Here is a 13,107-nt window from a genome sequence, read left to right as displayed (position 1 = left end):
CCATCCTCTACATCTGCATCTTTATTCCTGCCCTGCAAATAGGTTCATCTCTACCATTTTTCTAGATTCCACATATAGGCATTAATATTTGTTTTTCTCTTTCTGACTTACTTCACTCTGTATGACAGACTCTGGGTCCATCCACGTCTCTACAAATGACCCAATTTCGTTCCTTCTTATGGCTGAGTAAAATTCCATTGTATATATGTGCCACATCTTCTTTGTCCATTCATCTGTTGATGGTCACTTAGGTTGCTTCCATGACATGGCTATTGTAAATAGTGCTGCAATGAACATTGGATGCATGTGTCTTTTTGAATTATGGTTTTCTCAGGGTGTATATTTTGTGTCCTATTTGTTCTATTTTTAATCTCTTTCTTCTTTCTCCTTCTTCCATGTGGACTGCTTGAACAGCTTCTAGAATGACATTTTGAGTTTTCTGTATTGTTTGTAAGAATGTCACTCTCTTGCTTGGAGGCTGCTCCAGGTGTCCCATTATATACACACGACTTTATCACAGTCTCCTGATGTCACTCTGTTGCCACTTTGTGCGATGTGTAGAAATGCTACCTGCCTTTAACACCTTTTGCTTTCCTCTTCACATGACAAAATTATTGTAAATACTTCTTAGAACCTAATTAGAAAATGTTACATTTTTTGCTTCACTGTCAAACATAATTTGGAAAACTCCGAGACAAGGAAAGTTTATTGTATTTGTGCCTATTTTTGTTTACTTTGATCTTTCTTCCATTCTGATATTCCAAGGTTCTATCTTTTATTGTTTGTTTCCTTTTAGAGAATTGCCTTTGTCCATTATTTTGGGTAGCTCTGCTGGTAACAGATCCTCCTGGTTGTCCTTCACCTGGGAATGTCTTGGTTTCCCTTCATTCCCAAAGGATGTTTTCACTGGGAATAGGATCCTCGGTTGAAAGTTCTTTTCTTTTGGCACCTAAAAAGTATTGTGCCCATTCCTTCTGGCCTCTGTGGCTTCTGAGAAGAACTCTGCTTCATTCACACTGTTTTTCTCCTTTAGGTAAAATGTCATTTTTCTCTGGCTGCTTTCAAGATTTTATTTTTCTTTCTTTCTTTTTTTTTTTTTTCCTTTAATGTTCAGAAGTTTAATTATGTATTTTGGAGTGGATTTTTTAGGGTTCATCCAGTTTGGGATTTGTTCAGGTTGTTAAAAAAAAATGCAGGCTTATGCTTCTTGCCAAATGGAAGAAGTTTTCAGCTGTTATTTCTTTGAGCACCTTTCCTCCATCCTTCTAGGACTGTGATGACACAGATGTTAGATTCTCTGTTACAGGCCCACACGTCACCACCGAGGCTCTGCTCATTTTTCTAGTAAGTTCTCTGTTGTTCAGGTCGGGTAATTTCTCCTGTTACACCTTTAGTTCACAGGTTTCTTTCCTCACCCCTCCTCTTCCTGTTGAGCCTATCCATGGAGATTAATGTTTTGATTAAATGCATTTTTCAGTTATAAAATTTTCATTTGGTTTCTCTTTTTTTACTTTATTTTTTCTTTCCCTCCCTTCCTCCCTTCCCTCCTTCCTTCCCTCCTTCCTTCCTTCCTTTCTTCCTCCCTCTCTCCCTTCCTTCCCTCCTTCCTTCTTTCCTTCCTTCCTTCCTTCCTCCCTCCCTCCCTTCCTTTTTCCCTCCCTTCCTCCCTCCCTCCCTCCCTCCCTTCCTTCCTTCCTTCCTCCCTCCCTCTCTTCTTTCTTCTCTCCTTCCTTCCCTCCTTCCTTTCTTCCTCCTTCCCTCCCTCCCTCCCTTCTTCCCATCCTCCCTTCCTTCCTTCCTTCCTTCCGTCCTTCCTTCTCTCTGTCTCTCTGCTGGGATTTTGTACTCCTTTTCTCAGGCTTTCCATTTCTCATTTACTCCAAGCATGTTCATAATTGCTGATTTTGCCGTGCTGCTTTAAAACTTTTCTTGGATAATTCTAACACATTTCATCTTGGTGTTGGTCTCTATTGATAGTATTCTGAGATCTTCCCCAGTTCTTTGTACCATGAGTGATTTTTCTGTTGCCACCTAGACAGTTCATATTACGTGATGACATACTGCATCTTGTCTAAACTTTCTGTTTTTGCTGCCTTCTCTGGCTGTTTGTCCAGGAGAAGGAAGGCTGCTCCTTCCTTGCTGCCAGGTGGACATGAAGTCCAGGCCCCTCACACAGTGAGGTGGGAGCTCCCATTCCTGCCTGGTGGCATCAGGCATCCTTGGTCCCTATGTGGCCTGCCTGACATGGGGTGCCTCAGTACGCCTGGAGATGGGGAGCAGCTTGGAGCTTGCTGCTGGATGGGGTGGCAGTCCTGCCTGCACGGTCCCTACCAACACCCACAGCTCCCCTGGGAGCGGGGCCTTGTGACTTGTCCCCAGGGATGGAAGGCCAGCTCCCTGTTTGGCCTCCTCCAGTTAACTTCAGGGATAGCTGGGCACATGTTACAGCATCTGGAAGGCAGATATGCAGCTCCCTGCCCAGTCCTTGGCCTGGGGTGTGGCCACAGTTGTTCCTGTGATGCTGGGCTGCAGTAGAGAGATTTCTGTCTGAAAGTTTCTGTCTTGCCAAGTTACCCCTTCCTTGGTCCTTTGTCTAGAAGAAGAGGGCTGTTATTGGGGCTATTTTTGTCTGCACCCCTTGGCATTTTCAGTTCCAAAGCTGGGACATCTGAAGCCAGAAGGAAATGCAAGAACTTACCACTGTGCCCTTCCTCGGCCCTGAAGGTCTTCAGCTGACCTGCTTCCTTTTCTCCACCTTGCACAGCCTTGTGCTTGTTTTTTCTGAGTCCAAGATGTGCCTTGTTTATCTTCCTGGGAGCAGAAGGGCCCCATGTTCTTTCAAGGCCCCTCAGCATCCTCCTTGTATGTGCACCCTGCCTCCTGCATGTAATGATTAAGTAGAGACGTATCATTGGACTGCTCTTAACACTTCTGTTAATGATGCAACCATTCTACCTGTTGGGCCAGTTCAGATTTACTGCCCTCCTGCCCCAGGAACACACCCTTTAAAAAGATCATGATCCTCTTTCCCAGTATTTTATTTTCTTCTCTGTTCCCATCAAAGCCACCAAATAGTACCTGGAAGAGGTAAGAACTGATCAAAAGCAAGCCCCAGCATATCAAAGAAATGGTACATCTTTGTGAGAAGCTTGGGTTTTCCTTCTAAAACATACACTTGTTTCTCCAGGCCAGGAATGGAAGGAGAAATACCTGAGACTTACATCCCAGGGTGATGTTCACTCTTTGACTTTTTGGCTCTAACTGTCAACCCCTCCATTTACATCTCTCCGTCATTTCCCCCCTTACTCGTGTTTCCAGCCCACTGATCCCCTTCCCCCTGGTTAAGAGACCTGGAGACTGAAAACAAATCTGTGCTGCAGAGTAGGTGCCTGATTTCTAGTAGTGTCACAATCAGCCCCATCATCTGGGGTGTCCTGGAGCCTGGCGAGCTACAGAAAGCACCAGGGACATAGAACACCACATGATCCCAGAACCTTAATATATTCTGTCGACTGGAAAAATGCACAACCTAAAAGTTGAGAATTATGTTTTATTTGGGGGACATTCTCAGGACATCAAGCCCGGGAGGCAGCATCTCGGGTAACCATGAGAGAGCTGCTCTGATGAGGCGAGGGGGGAGCCAGTATATAGAGGAATTTTTGCAACAAAGACCAGGTAGTTGGAATAAAAGATTACTGTTACTTAAAAAAAAAAGCTATCTCAAGTTAATGAGTTTAGCGTTTTTCTATGTATGGGAAGATGCAAGAGTCTGGGCTCACTGAAATCATTCCTTTGATGTGCACCTCAGCTACCTGGGCTTGTGTCCTGTGCTTTCTCATCCTGAGTCTCCTTGGGGTGCATCATTGGTGGGGCTGCAGTCTGATGACTGCTAGATGGTGGACATTCCTTGTTTCCTTCCCCTTCCTGAGTTCCCTCAGGGCTCACCATCAGGGTGGCTGTAATGTGATGGCTCAATGGCTGCAACATCCTTTGTTAACTGATATATGGCAGCAACATTTTAGTTCTCAATTCCATGAAAAGGGGTCCTGATGGAAGGAGACTCTTCAGATTCAGATTTTCAGAGTACTAGGGAACATACCAGGATGACTTATGAACATAGATATAAAAGATAAGTAGGATCCAGGATATTAGACTGAATTATCTTAAATTTGGCTTTCAAGCTTTAAAATAATTACCCAATGAATAAAAGTTCAACATATTTCAAAAATTCTATGTTTTTAATCTCTATGTTTTTAGCATAAGCATATATGCCTGGATTCTGAAACTACTAGGACATTTTGCTACAAATGTCATAGAATAATGTTTTAGAGTTTAAAAGTTGACCAGAGATTTTCATCTCCAGAAATAAATTTAAGTTACTTTTATTTCTTACAAAATGAAATTTCTAAAGTGCAAAGCCTGAGACAGGCTTCAAAATGAGAATGAGTCCAAAAATAACAGCTTTAATAGACACATCCAACTTATAGCAAATTTGTAAGGTTGATAAATTCAGAAGGTTACACATTTATGCATGAAAAAATATGAAAAAGAAAATTTAAAAATTGTTCCCTATTTAATTTATTGATTTTGCTAATGTAAAATATATTTATAGTTTTGGTTTCAAAATACACTAGTTCCAGTGTATTTTGCTTTTCAAAATGCAGATTTTCACTAGGTAATTTCAATCAGGGTATATGCCACTTATTTTTAAACAGAATAACAATAATAATTAATGGAAGCACAGTGAAATTTGAATTGTAGAAAAATTTTGATGCTGAATTTTAAAATTATGTTGTGCTGCTAACAAAAGGAAAGATTTTAAAAAGTGTAAGAAAGTTGAAGGGTAATTTAATGTACCTTTGAGTGTGAGGTTTTCATGATTCTGCCTGCAGACATAAATTTGCCGTCATACATACATAATTCTCTCGATTTCTCCCTTCTCCAAATCTGGTACTTCCTCCAACATTGCTAATATTTTGTTTACTAATTTGTTTCTTCACTCATATATTTCTATTTTTATTCAATAAAAACAGTTGAGGTCCTACGTTGTTGTTAATATCACCCTATTTTCAACACTTAGTATCTTACAGGTGAGCCAGAGTTGCGGTTCATGCAGCATGAATGAGATTGTTGTTTCTTTATGGTAATATGTTTTTTAAAATAAGGATTGATTTAAATTTGGTAAAATATATAGAGATTATTCCCTTCTGAGCATATTTTTATCATCTTTAGAGGATACCTTTACCACCGTGAAATCACACCTAAGTCTTCTGGCCCAGAAATATTACCTCTGGTGATTTGCTTTTACCTGTGTGCAGATTCACGCTGGAAAGGACCACAAAGAAAATCTGAGAGGCTACAGTTTGAAGCCTTTGGAAGTTCTTATCTTCATCATTTTTTATCCTTGACAGCCTCATTATGGTAGTACCTCATTTTTGCTACCAGTAATTTTCAGAAGTGACAAGTTTATATGATGAAAGTAAATGAGACACATATTCATATGAGGAAAAATGAGGAAAGTACAAATTGGAGATTTGTAGAACCAAGATCACTTTTAAGAATGTGTTGAGTGGGGTTACTGTCTTACTTATAAGTAGCTCATTTAATCCCTCTGCCTGTGATATTATAATTGTTTAAAATAGTATTTATATTGTAAACTCTTTGTACTCTCTTGTACATGTTTGATTTGATAATGATGTGTGGAGAGTATTAGCTAAAGAAAGTTGTGTTTGTGTAAAGTCTCTGATGAGCAGAAGAAGAGACCAGCAAATGAGGTAATGAATTATGAGCTGTTTAAGCAACTAGAGGCCTTCTCAGTAGGGAACCTAATTTTATTGCTTATTCAGCTCTGACACGTCATTAAAAATTACTTCTGCTGTAGACGTACTCTTCACCAACACACACACACACACACACACACACACACACACACACCTCTCATTTCAGATATAAGAATCTGCAAATACGTTTATAGAAGAGTGTTCAATAAACTAAATGATTAAGCATTTAGTGTAACCAAACTGAAGTTTTTGGAGTGCTTTTTCCTGTTATCACTTCAACATTGAAGTAATTATTCTTCCCTTAAGTATTTCCTATATTTAAACAATCTCTGGGAATAAATGTAACATTCTATGTCTACATTTTGAATGAGCTGTGTAGGTACAATTCTATAATGATTAAAGTTCCTGGCAGAATCTAAGAATTTGTTTATGTAAACAAAACACTAGAAAATTTGAAGTGTTAATATGTATGACTTAGATTATAATATCATATAAATTGGGCTACTTGTACAGTTACTTATAGATACTGAAACTACCCCTAAAGCCATGAATAAAATACGGTTCAGAGTAAATGTATTTCTGTAGTAAATATGTATGACCTTCTTTGTGCAAAAGTAAAAAGAACTGGTAGGAATCATGCTTCCTGAGTTGCTGTCAGAAGCCAGAGTCCTCCTTTGTTTTGATACGTGATTCTAAAGCACAGTTAGTGCTCTTGGAGCAGAGGATTCTAAAGTGAGAAAGAGCCTGGGACACCCACAGAGTCCCAGAGTTTGCAGGCTGCTCTGAGAGTCTGAGAATAGTACAAAGGTTTGATATGGAGAGGCTATTCCCAACTTCTCTTCCAATCAAGTTTGTGATTGAGTCTTTACACAAGTTCGCTGACACACACTGAGACTTACCCATTCGTCAAACAGTCCTGGAAAACCAGAGCTTCAAATGCGGTCTTCTGTCTGGGACACTTACCAGGAGGGTATGTGAGTGTGAACATGTGTGTGTGTGTCTGTGGAGACAGAGCTTAGGTGACAGACTGCTTGCTGAAAGTGGCCTTTTAAGATTTCAAATTGGGGAATTTAAATAAAAGGCCTGGAAGTAAATTTTAAATATACGTTTTCATAATTTGTGATATATATATATACATATATATAATATATACATGAACGATTTCCCAAAGTCACATTTAAATAACTTAGATTCCCATTGCTAGATTTGTTCTGTCTCATTCCATTGATCAGTCCCTATTTTTTGCCAGACATTTTCCTAGACACTGTGTTAAATTGATGTGGACCAGAGCCTGGACCAATGGTGGCTCCATCAGGATATAATTCCTCTTTAAGGTCTACTGGGTTCTCACCATGGGGAAGCTGGGATTGTACATTAAAAAATGGGGAACGGTAATCCTCTTTCTTCTGGCTGGCCTCCTTTAGCTCCAAGTCCCATCAAACCAGGACGGAACTAAATTGACACTTTCTAAATATTTTAATATGTTGGTGATTCACATTTTTTTAACCTATAAAACATTCAGAAAGGATGAAATTCTAGTGCCTCAATCCCCATTCCTACTTATCAACATTTTCTTGTGTAATTTTGTACAATTATATTTACATAAACATCTTTTTCAAAAGTTCTTACCCACCAGGATTGTACAAGTATCTATGTGGTATAAAGATATAATAATAAAGCCAACATTCATAGATCAGCTTAAAAAAATAACATTACCAGCACTTGTTCAAAATTGAAAAAAAAAAAAAAGGAAACAACCTAAATGTATAAAGCCAGAGGATGTGGTAACACATTTTCATTTGTTTTTTTCACTCAGTGTATATTGGTTATCTTCGCTATCCACCTCTGAGCACTGCCATGTGGCTTTTGCCAGAAAATATGCCTCAGTGTTTGTTCGGGTAAAGGATACCGTCCTGGTACCTGAAGGGCTGCTGGGGAATGATTTGTATTACATCTTACATTAAGCATCATTTTTACCCAGGCATAATCTAGTAAATGTGAATAGAATCCACATAATTAGTCAATGTATTATCCTAACTAAGGCAAAAACTAGAGTGTACTGATAGTGTACAATGACATGGTTTACTTTTTTGGTAAAACAGTAAATATTTTAGTGAAGATTTCCAAGGTGAATCACAAAGGTCAGGAATAAGAACAGTGGAAGATTAAGCAGTGAAATCATGGACTCCCCCTTCTGTGGCCTTTCCTTAAGCCACTGGTCAGCCCTATACCCCTGTCTTTTCCAAGAGCTTTTCTGACGGCCAGAGAGAGTTCAGTGTGAAATAATTATTTTGTATATTGTAGGGAATTGAGTCAAATTTAATAATTCAGAGATGATCAACTGAAGAGTCTCTGCAGCATATGATCTGGCTGAAATATTCACAGTTTCTTTGGATTTTCTGAGTTTGGGTTCTCTGGCTAATTCATCTTCAGGCAACCAGTGAGGAATGCCTTTCGTTGGTCAATCTTTGGTTCATGATCATTGTGACCATTTTTAGTTCTTACTTGTGAGTGTGATTTGGAGACACAGTCTGTCTCATTGCAGGGATAAATGCCTCAGCCTTTTATAAACAACCCAATTTGGAAATAAGATCCCTGGGGAAATCAAAGGTCAGAGGTACCAGAAGACGTTTGCATTCTGTATGCTCTGCTAATATGATCTGTGTCATGGTTAAATGTTGGATTTTCATTTATTGGTCAGTCTTTCAACTGATAACTCTCACAAGCCTGGGAGCACCTAAGATAAATGATGATTTGCGCCTTGATCCCTTAACATAAAATCACCTAACAAAAGTTTATTCCATGACATAAGCCTTGTTATATAGGCAACATTTTAGAGCCCTATATGTTCAGGTAATTCCGTGGTTTAATCAGTTGACTATTATTTCTGTTTGACAAAAAGACATAATAGTCAACTGAATAAACCATCAGATTTTTAAAATATCTTTTTGAAGACGTTTTATAAATAGACAAATTCTAAATATCCTGTCTTTAATTTTTATTCTCAGGTTGGAGAGACCAGATGCAAAAAGGTTTGTACATCCAAGTCTGATCTGAGATCTAACGACTTCAGCATCGTGGGAAGCTTACCGAGAGATTTTGAATTGTCCAATTATGACTGCTATGGAAAACCCATTGAGGTCAACAACGGACTTGGGAAATCCCAGGCCAAGAACAACAAGAAGCCGCCTCCTGCCAAACCCGTTATTCCGACGGCAGCGAAGAGGATCGATCTTTATGCAAGAGCGTTGTTTCCTTTCTGCTTCTTATTCTTCAACGTTATCTACTGGTCTATATATTTATGATAAACCTTTTCCATTTGTATAAAGTCAAGTCCCATTGCATTGTGAACAACCTCGTTCATTAATGCGAATCTGTGAACATTCTTTGCATTTTCATAGCAATATATTGCATTTTGGATGCCATTGGAGTGTAATACAAATATGGCACCTTCATCATGTGGAATGGCAGCATGATCTTGTTACGTCTGTGCTCTAATCATGATGTATTTATGTAAAGCAAACATAATTCCTTTAGGAATAAATGAAGGATAAGCATACTATGTAAAATAGAATCTGAACATTTCTCTCCAGTTAGTGTAAATTGCAAAATATTCCAATAATTCTGATAATAAAATGGGGTGCACTCTGCACCCTGTTATGTCATCATCGCAATGTATGTAGTGTTTCAAATCCCTTTCCTTGTAACTTTCAGAGAAAGGCATCTTATTCTTGTACAATTTTAGATGGTATTATCATAGATAAAGCAAAAGTATATTACATATGGTATAACTTTATAAGTAGAAGTATATCAACTCTAACTACATGAGCTCTGTGGAGAAATAAAGTTCAAACAAATTCCTAATTTGTAAAAGCAGCTCATTTTAAAGTGTGCCTGTGTTGTCAAATGCCAGATAATAAAACCCAGTAAGCATTTTTGAAACAAAGGGAAATCTAGATTTACTAAATTCGTGCTGAATTCTGGTTTCTCATAAAATAAAAATAAAAGTAGATATATTGATTAAATATTTCTGATAAAAGAAATTCTATTTAGTCCACTTTAAAACCTAGATATATTTTCATGGATTTTATTTTGTTGATACAGAGTATACAAAATCATTGTGCCTTAAAAAGAGTCATAAATATTTTAAATTGGAATATAGTAATGAATATGTGATTTCATACTATTTGTAAGAAACCAAGAGGAAAATACCTTGTTACTAGAAGTAACTTGAGTTGGGAAGAAAAATACATAATTAGAGGATTTTAACTTCTTTATTTTATTAAAATGCTCACATATTTTAAAGTAAAATTAAATTATTTTCCTGAATTTCTTTTTTTCTTATTTGAATAGTGTTTGATTTTGTTGCAAGACATTTAAAGGTTAAGTCAATGATTATTTAGTTAGGTCTCACCTCCATTTGTATTTTCTTTCTTGCTAAAAGTCCAGGCTACTTGGATTTACTTGCTTTGGTCTTATTCCAACTTGCAAATAGGTACTTTCTGGTCTATAAGACTTGTATTTCCTAGTAATATCAGAGCCAATGTACCTTTTTATTTCTCCATAGCTGATACTAGGACTATCAGTGATCCATGTAACATAAACATGAGAGCAAATAAGTATATTTACATTATTTGGAGAGTTTGCAGCAGCTGAGGGTTTGGATTGTCAATTCAATAATAAAATGTGTTTACATATTGTTTATGCAAATTGCCATCTATAATTGAATGTTATTTTATTGAAGACTTTAATTTGTAAAAGAATCACTGATTACTAAATCTTTAAAAGATGAGATATATCTAGTCCTCTGTGGTCCTTCAGCACCCTCTAGTTGCAAAAGCATAGTCATCTGAATCATTTTAAAAATGCCACAAGTCACCCTATTGGTGGACTTCAACATCCTTCTAGGACCTGGATAATAACATCTCAAACTCTGAGAGGAAAAAGCGTCTTGAATAATTCTTAGACCATTTAAATTTGTAGTTATAATAATTATATTTGCTTGTGATCTCTGTTCTTCATTCTTGCAAATTTCATTCATTTTAGGGAGTTTGATTTAGATATAGAGTTTAAAGTGGGAAATGTATGAAATGGAAGACAGTTCTCATTCTATAAGAATTTATTTCTTGAAAATAATGTGAATGAATTCCTTTCTGTAATATAATATTGTAGCCTCTTAAGATCCATTTTAATACCCAAATATATATAAATAGCTATTGCAGGATTAAGTGTGTATATATAACTACAAATGGAACATTACACAATGATCATAAGGAAGTACAATCGGTGTCCACTAACAGTTGCTTTCTATTGTTATCTTGAGAATTTAGTCACTTAACCCCAGGGAAGTTCTGATCTGTGTACTTTAAATATTATGTCTTTCTAGGAAACTTGCAGTATATTTACCTGGATGTCAGTATCGCAAATTCCATGTTTCCAAAATAAAAAAGGTCTTCTCCTTACAAATCAGCCACTTCTCTTATTTTCTGTTTCCAGTAAAGCCATCACTATTCCAGTCCCCCGTGGGCCATCTGCCTTCCTTTGTCACATGGTATACCTGTCAAGTTCCAAGTCCTAAAATTTCCCCCCTTACACCAACCACTGCTTCTCCATTTCTGCGGACACCACCTAATTCAGTTTCCCTTTCCCATGCATCAGACAATTACAGCAGTCTACAAACTTACTTTGTGATGTTTATTTTGTAATGGCATAAGTAATACGTGAATATATTGACGTATTAGAAAAACAGGTGTGTCTAAAATAAGTAAGCCCTTAACGTTGTCATAACCTTCTATCTTCAAACCTTTCTCTTTTCCCAGAGGTCACCACAGTGACCTCTAAGCATCTACAACCTCTATCTACCTTTTAAATATAAAAGATAACTTAATGAGATTTAACGTAAATGGGATTTTACCATATGTATGGTTTTTCAATTTACTTATTTTTCATCTACTATATTTTGGAGCTCTTTCTATGTGAGGATATATTGGATGCTGATAAATCTTTTGACTCCTATTATTCTATAGCATGAATGTGCCTGAATTTAGCTTCTTTTTAAACATGAATTTTGATTGTTTTTCTTTTCTAATACAAAATAGCATTGCACTAAATATTTTTGTGCACACATGCGTATATTTCCATGAAGTGGATGCCAGACGTGGAGTCGCTGAGTTGAAAGATGTCTACATTTTAAATTCTGGTAATGTCTTTCAAAAGTCCTTCCAGGGCTTCCCTGGTGACGCAGTGGTTGAGAATCTGCCTGCCAATGCAGGGGAAACGGGTTCGAGCCCTGGTCTGGGAAGATCCCACATGCCGCAGAGCAACTGGGCCCGTGAGCCACAATTACTGAGCCTGCATGTCTGGAGCCTGTGCTCCACAACAAGAGAGGCCACGATAGTGAGAGGCCCGCACACCGCAATGAAGAGTGGCCCCCGCTTGCCACAACTAGAGAAAGCCCTCGCACAGAAACAAAGACCCAACACAGCCATAAATTAATAAATAAATAAAGCAAACTGTCAACAAGTAAAAATAAACACTATTAAAAAAAAAAAAGTCCTTCCAAAACACCTTTAGATTGTCAAGATGCTGTGTGCAGACTCTCACAGCCTGGTCATCTCTTAACCTGTAGTATGTAGTGTACGTATTACTTTTCTTTTTTAAAAATTTTTTGACCTTGTTTCAGACTTCCAGAAAAACATGCAAAAATATTACAAAGAATTCCTGTACACCATTCATGCCAGTGCCCCAAAGGTTAGTACTTCATCACACTAGGTTTATTTTCCCTCTCCCACTGAGACACTTTTTTTCTGAAACATTTAAAATACAGTTGCAGAGATGATGATGACCCTTTGTATTTACACACTTCAATGTATGTTTCCTAAACAAGGAACATCCTTTCATAACCACAGTAGTACCAGGTACCCACATCAAGAAACTGACATTGATAAATTACTATAATCTAGAGACCTTATTCAGATTTGCCAGTTGTCCCACCTTTTTGTTTGTTTGTTTGTTTTGGTTCAGGATGTAATCCAGTATCACATTCTTTATTTACTTGTCATGACACTGACTTCTTTAAAATAAAGCTGAGATCACAGCATTCTGCTCAAATGTATTTAGAGCTTTGTATTGCCCAATGAACTAAGTAGAACAATCCTCTCTCTGACATATAAAATTCTCCTTGTTCAAGTTTAACTTATCTTGTAGCTGTTTCTCACATTGCTCACATCTCAAACTCCAAGCAAACTGAAGCTAACCTTTGCTTATCACACTTAGCAGTGACAGGATTGCTAAATTCAGCAAGGTACCTTTCCTTTTAGGTTAGTGT

The 13,107-nt window shown here is 37.6% G+C and overlaps 1 protein-coding gene across 1 annotated transcript in view; it reads left to right on the top strand.

Annotated features, from left to right (window-relative positions):
• GLRB (glycine receptor beta) overlaps window positions 1–11,246 on the top strand; it is a 75,596-nt gene extending 64,350 nt beyond the window's left edge. Inside the window, exon 10 of the mRNA XM_082608842.1 lies at window positions 8,789–11,246. Within this exon, the coding sequence (XP_082464968.1) occupies window positions 8,789–9,085 (297 nt within the window). The 3' untranslated portion in view covers window positions 9,086–11,246. The remainder of the gene's footprint in view (window positions 1–8,788) is intronic.
• The last annotated feature ends 1,861 nt before the right edge of the window (window positions 11,247–13,107 follow it).

The sequence above is a fragment of the Mesoplodon mirus genome (assembly GCF_964341445.2).
Source record: "Mesoplodon mirus genome assembly, chromosome: 2".
In the NCBI taxonomy this organism is placed as follows: domain Eukaryota; kingdom Metazoa; phylum Chordata; class Mammalia; order Artiodactyla; family Ziphiidae; genus Mesoplodon; species Mesoplodon mirus.
This window is presented reverse-complemented; position numbering and strand designations above follow the sequence as displayed.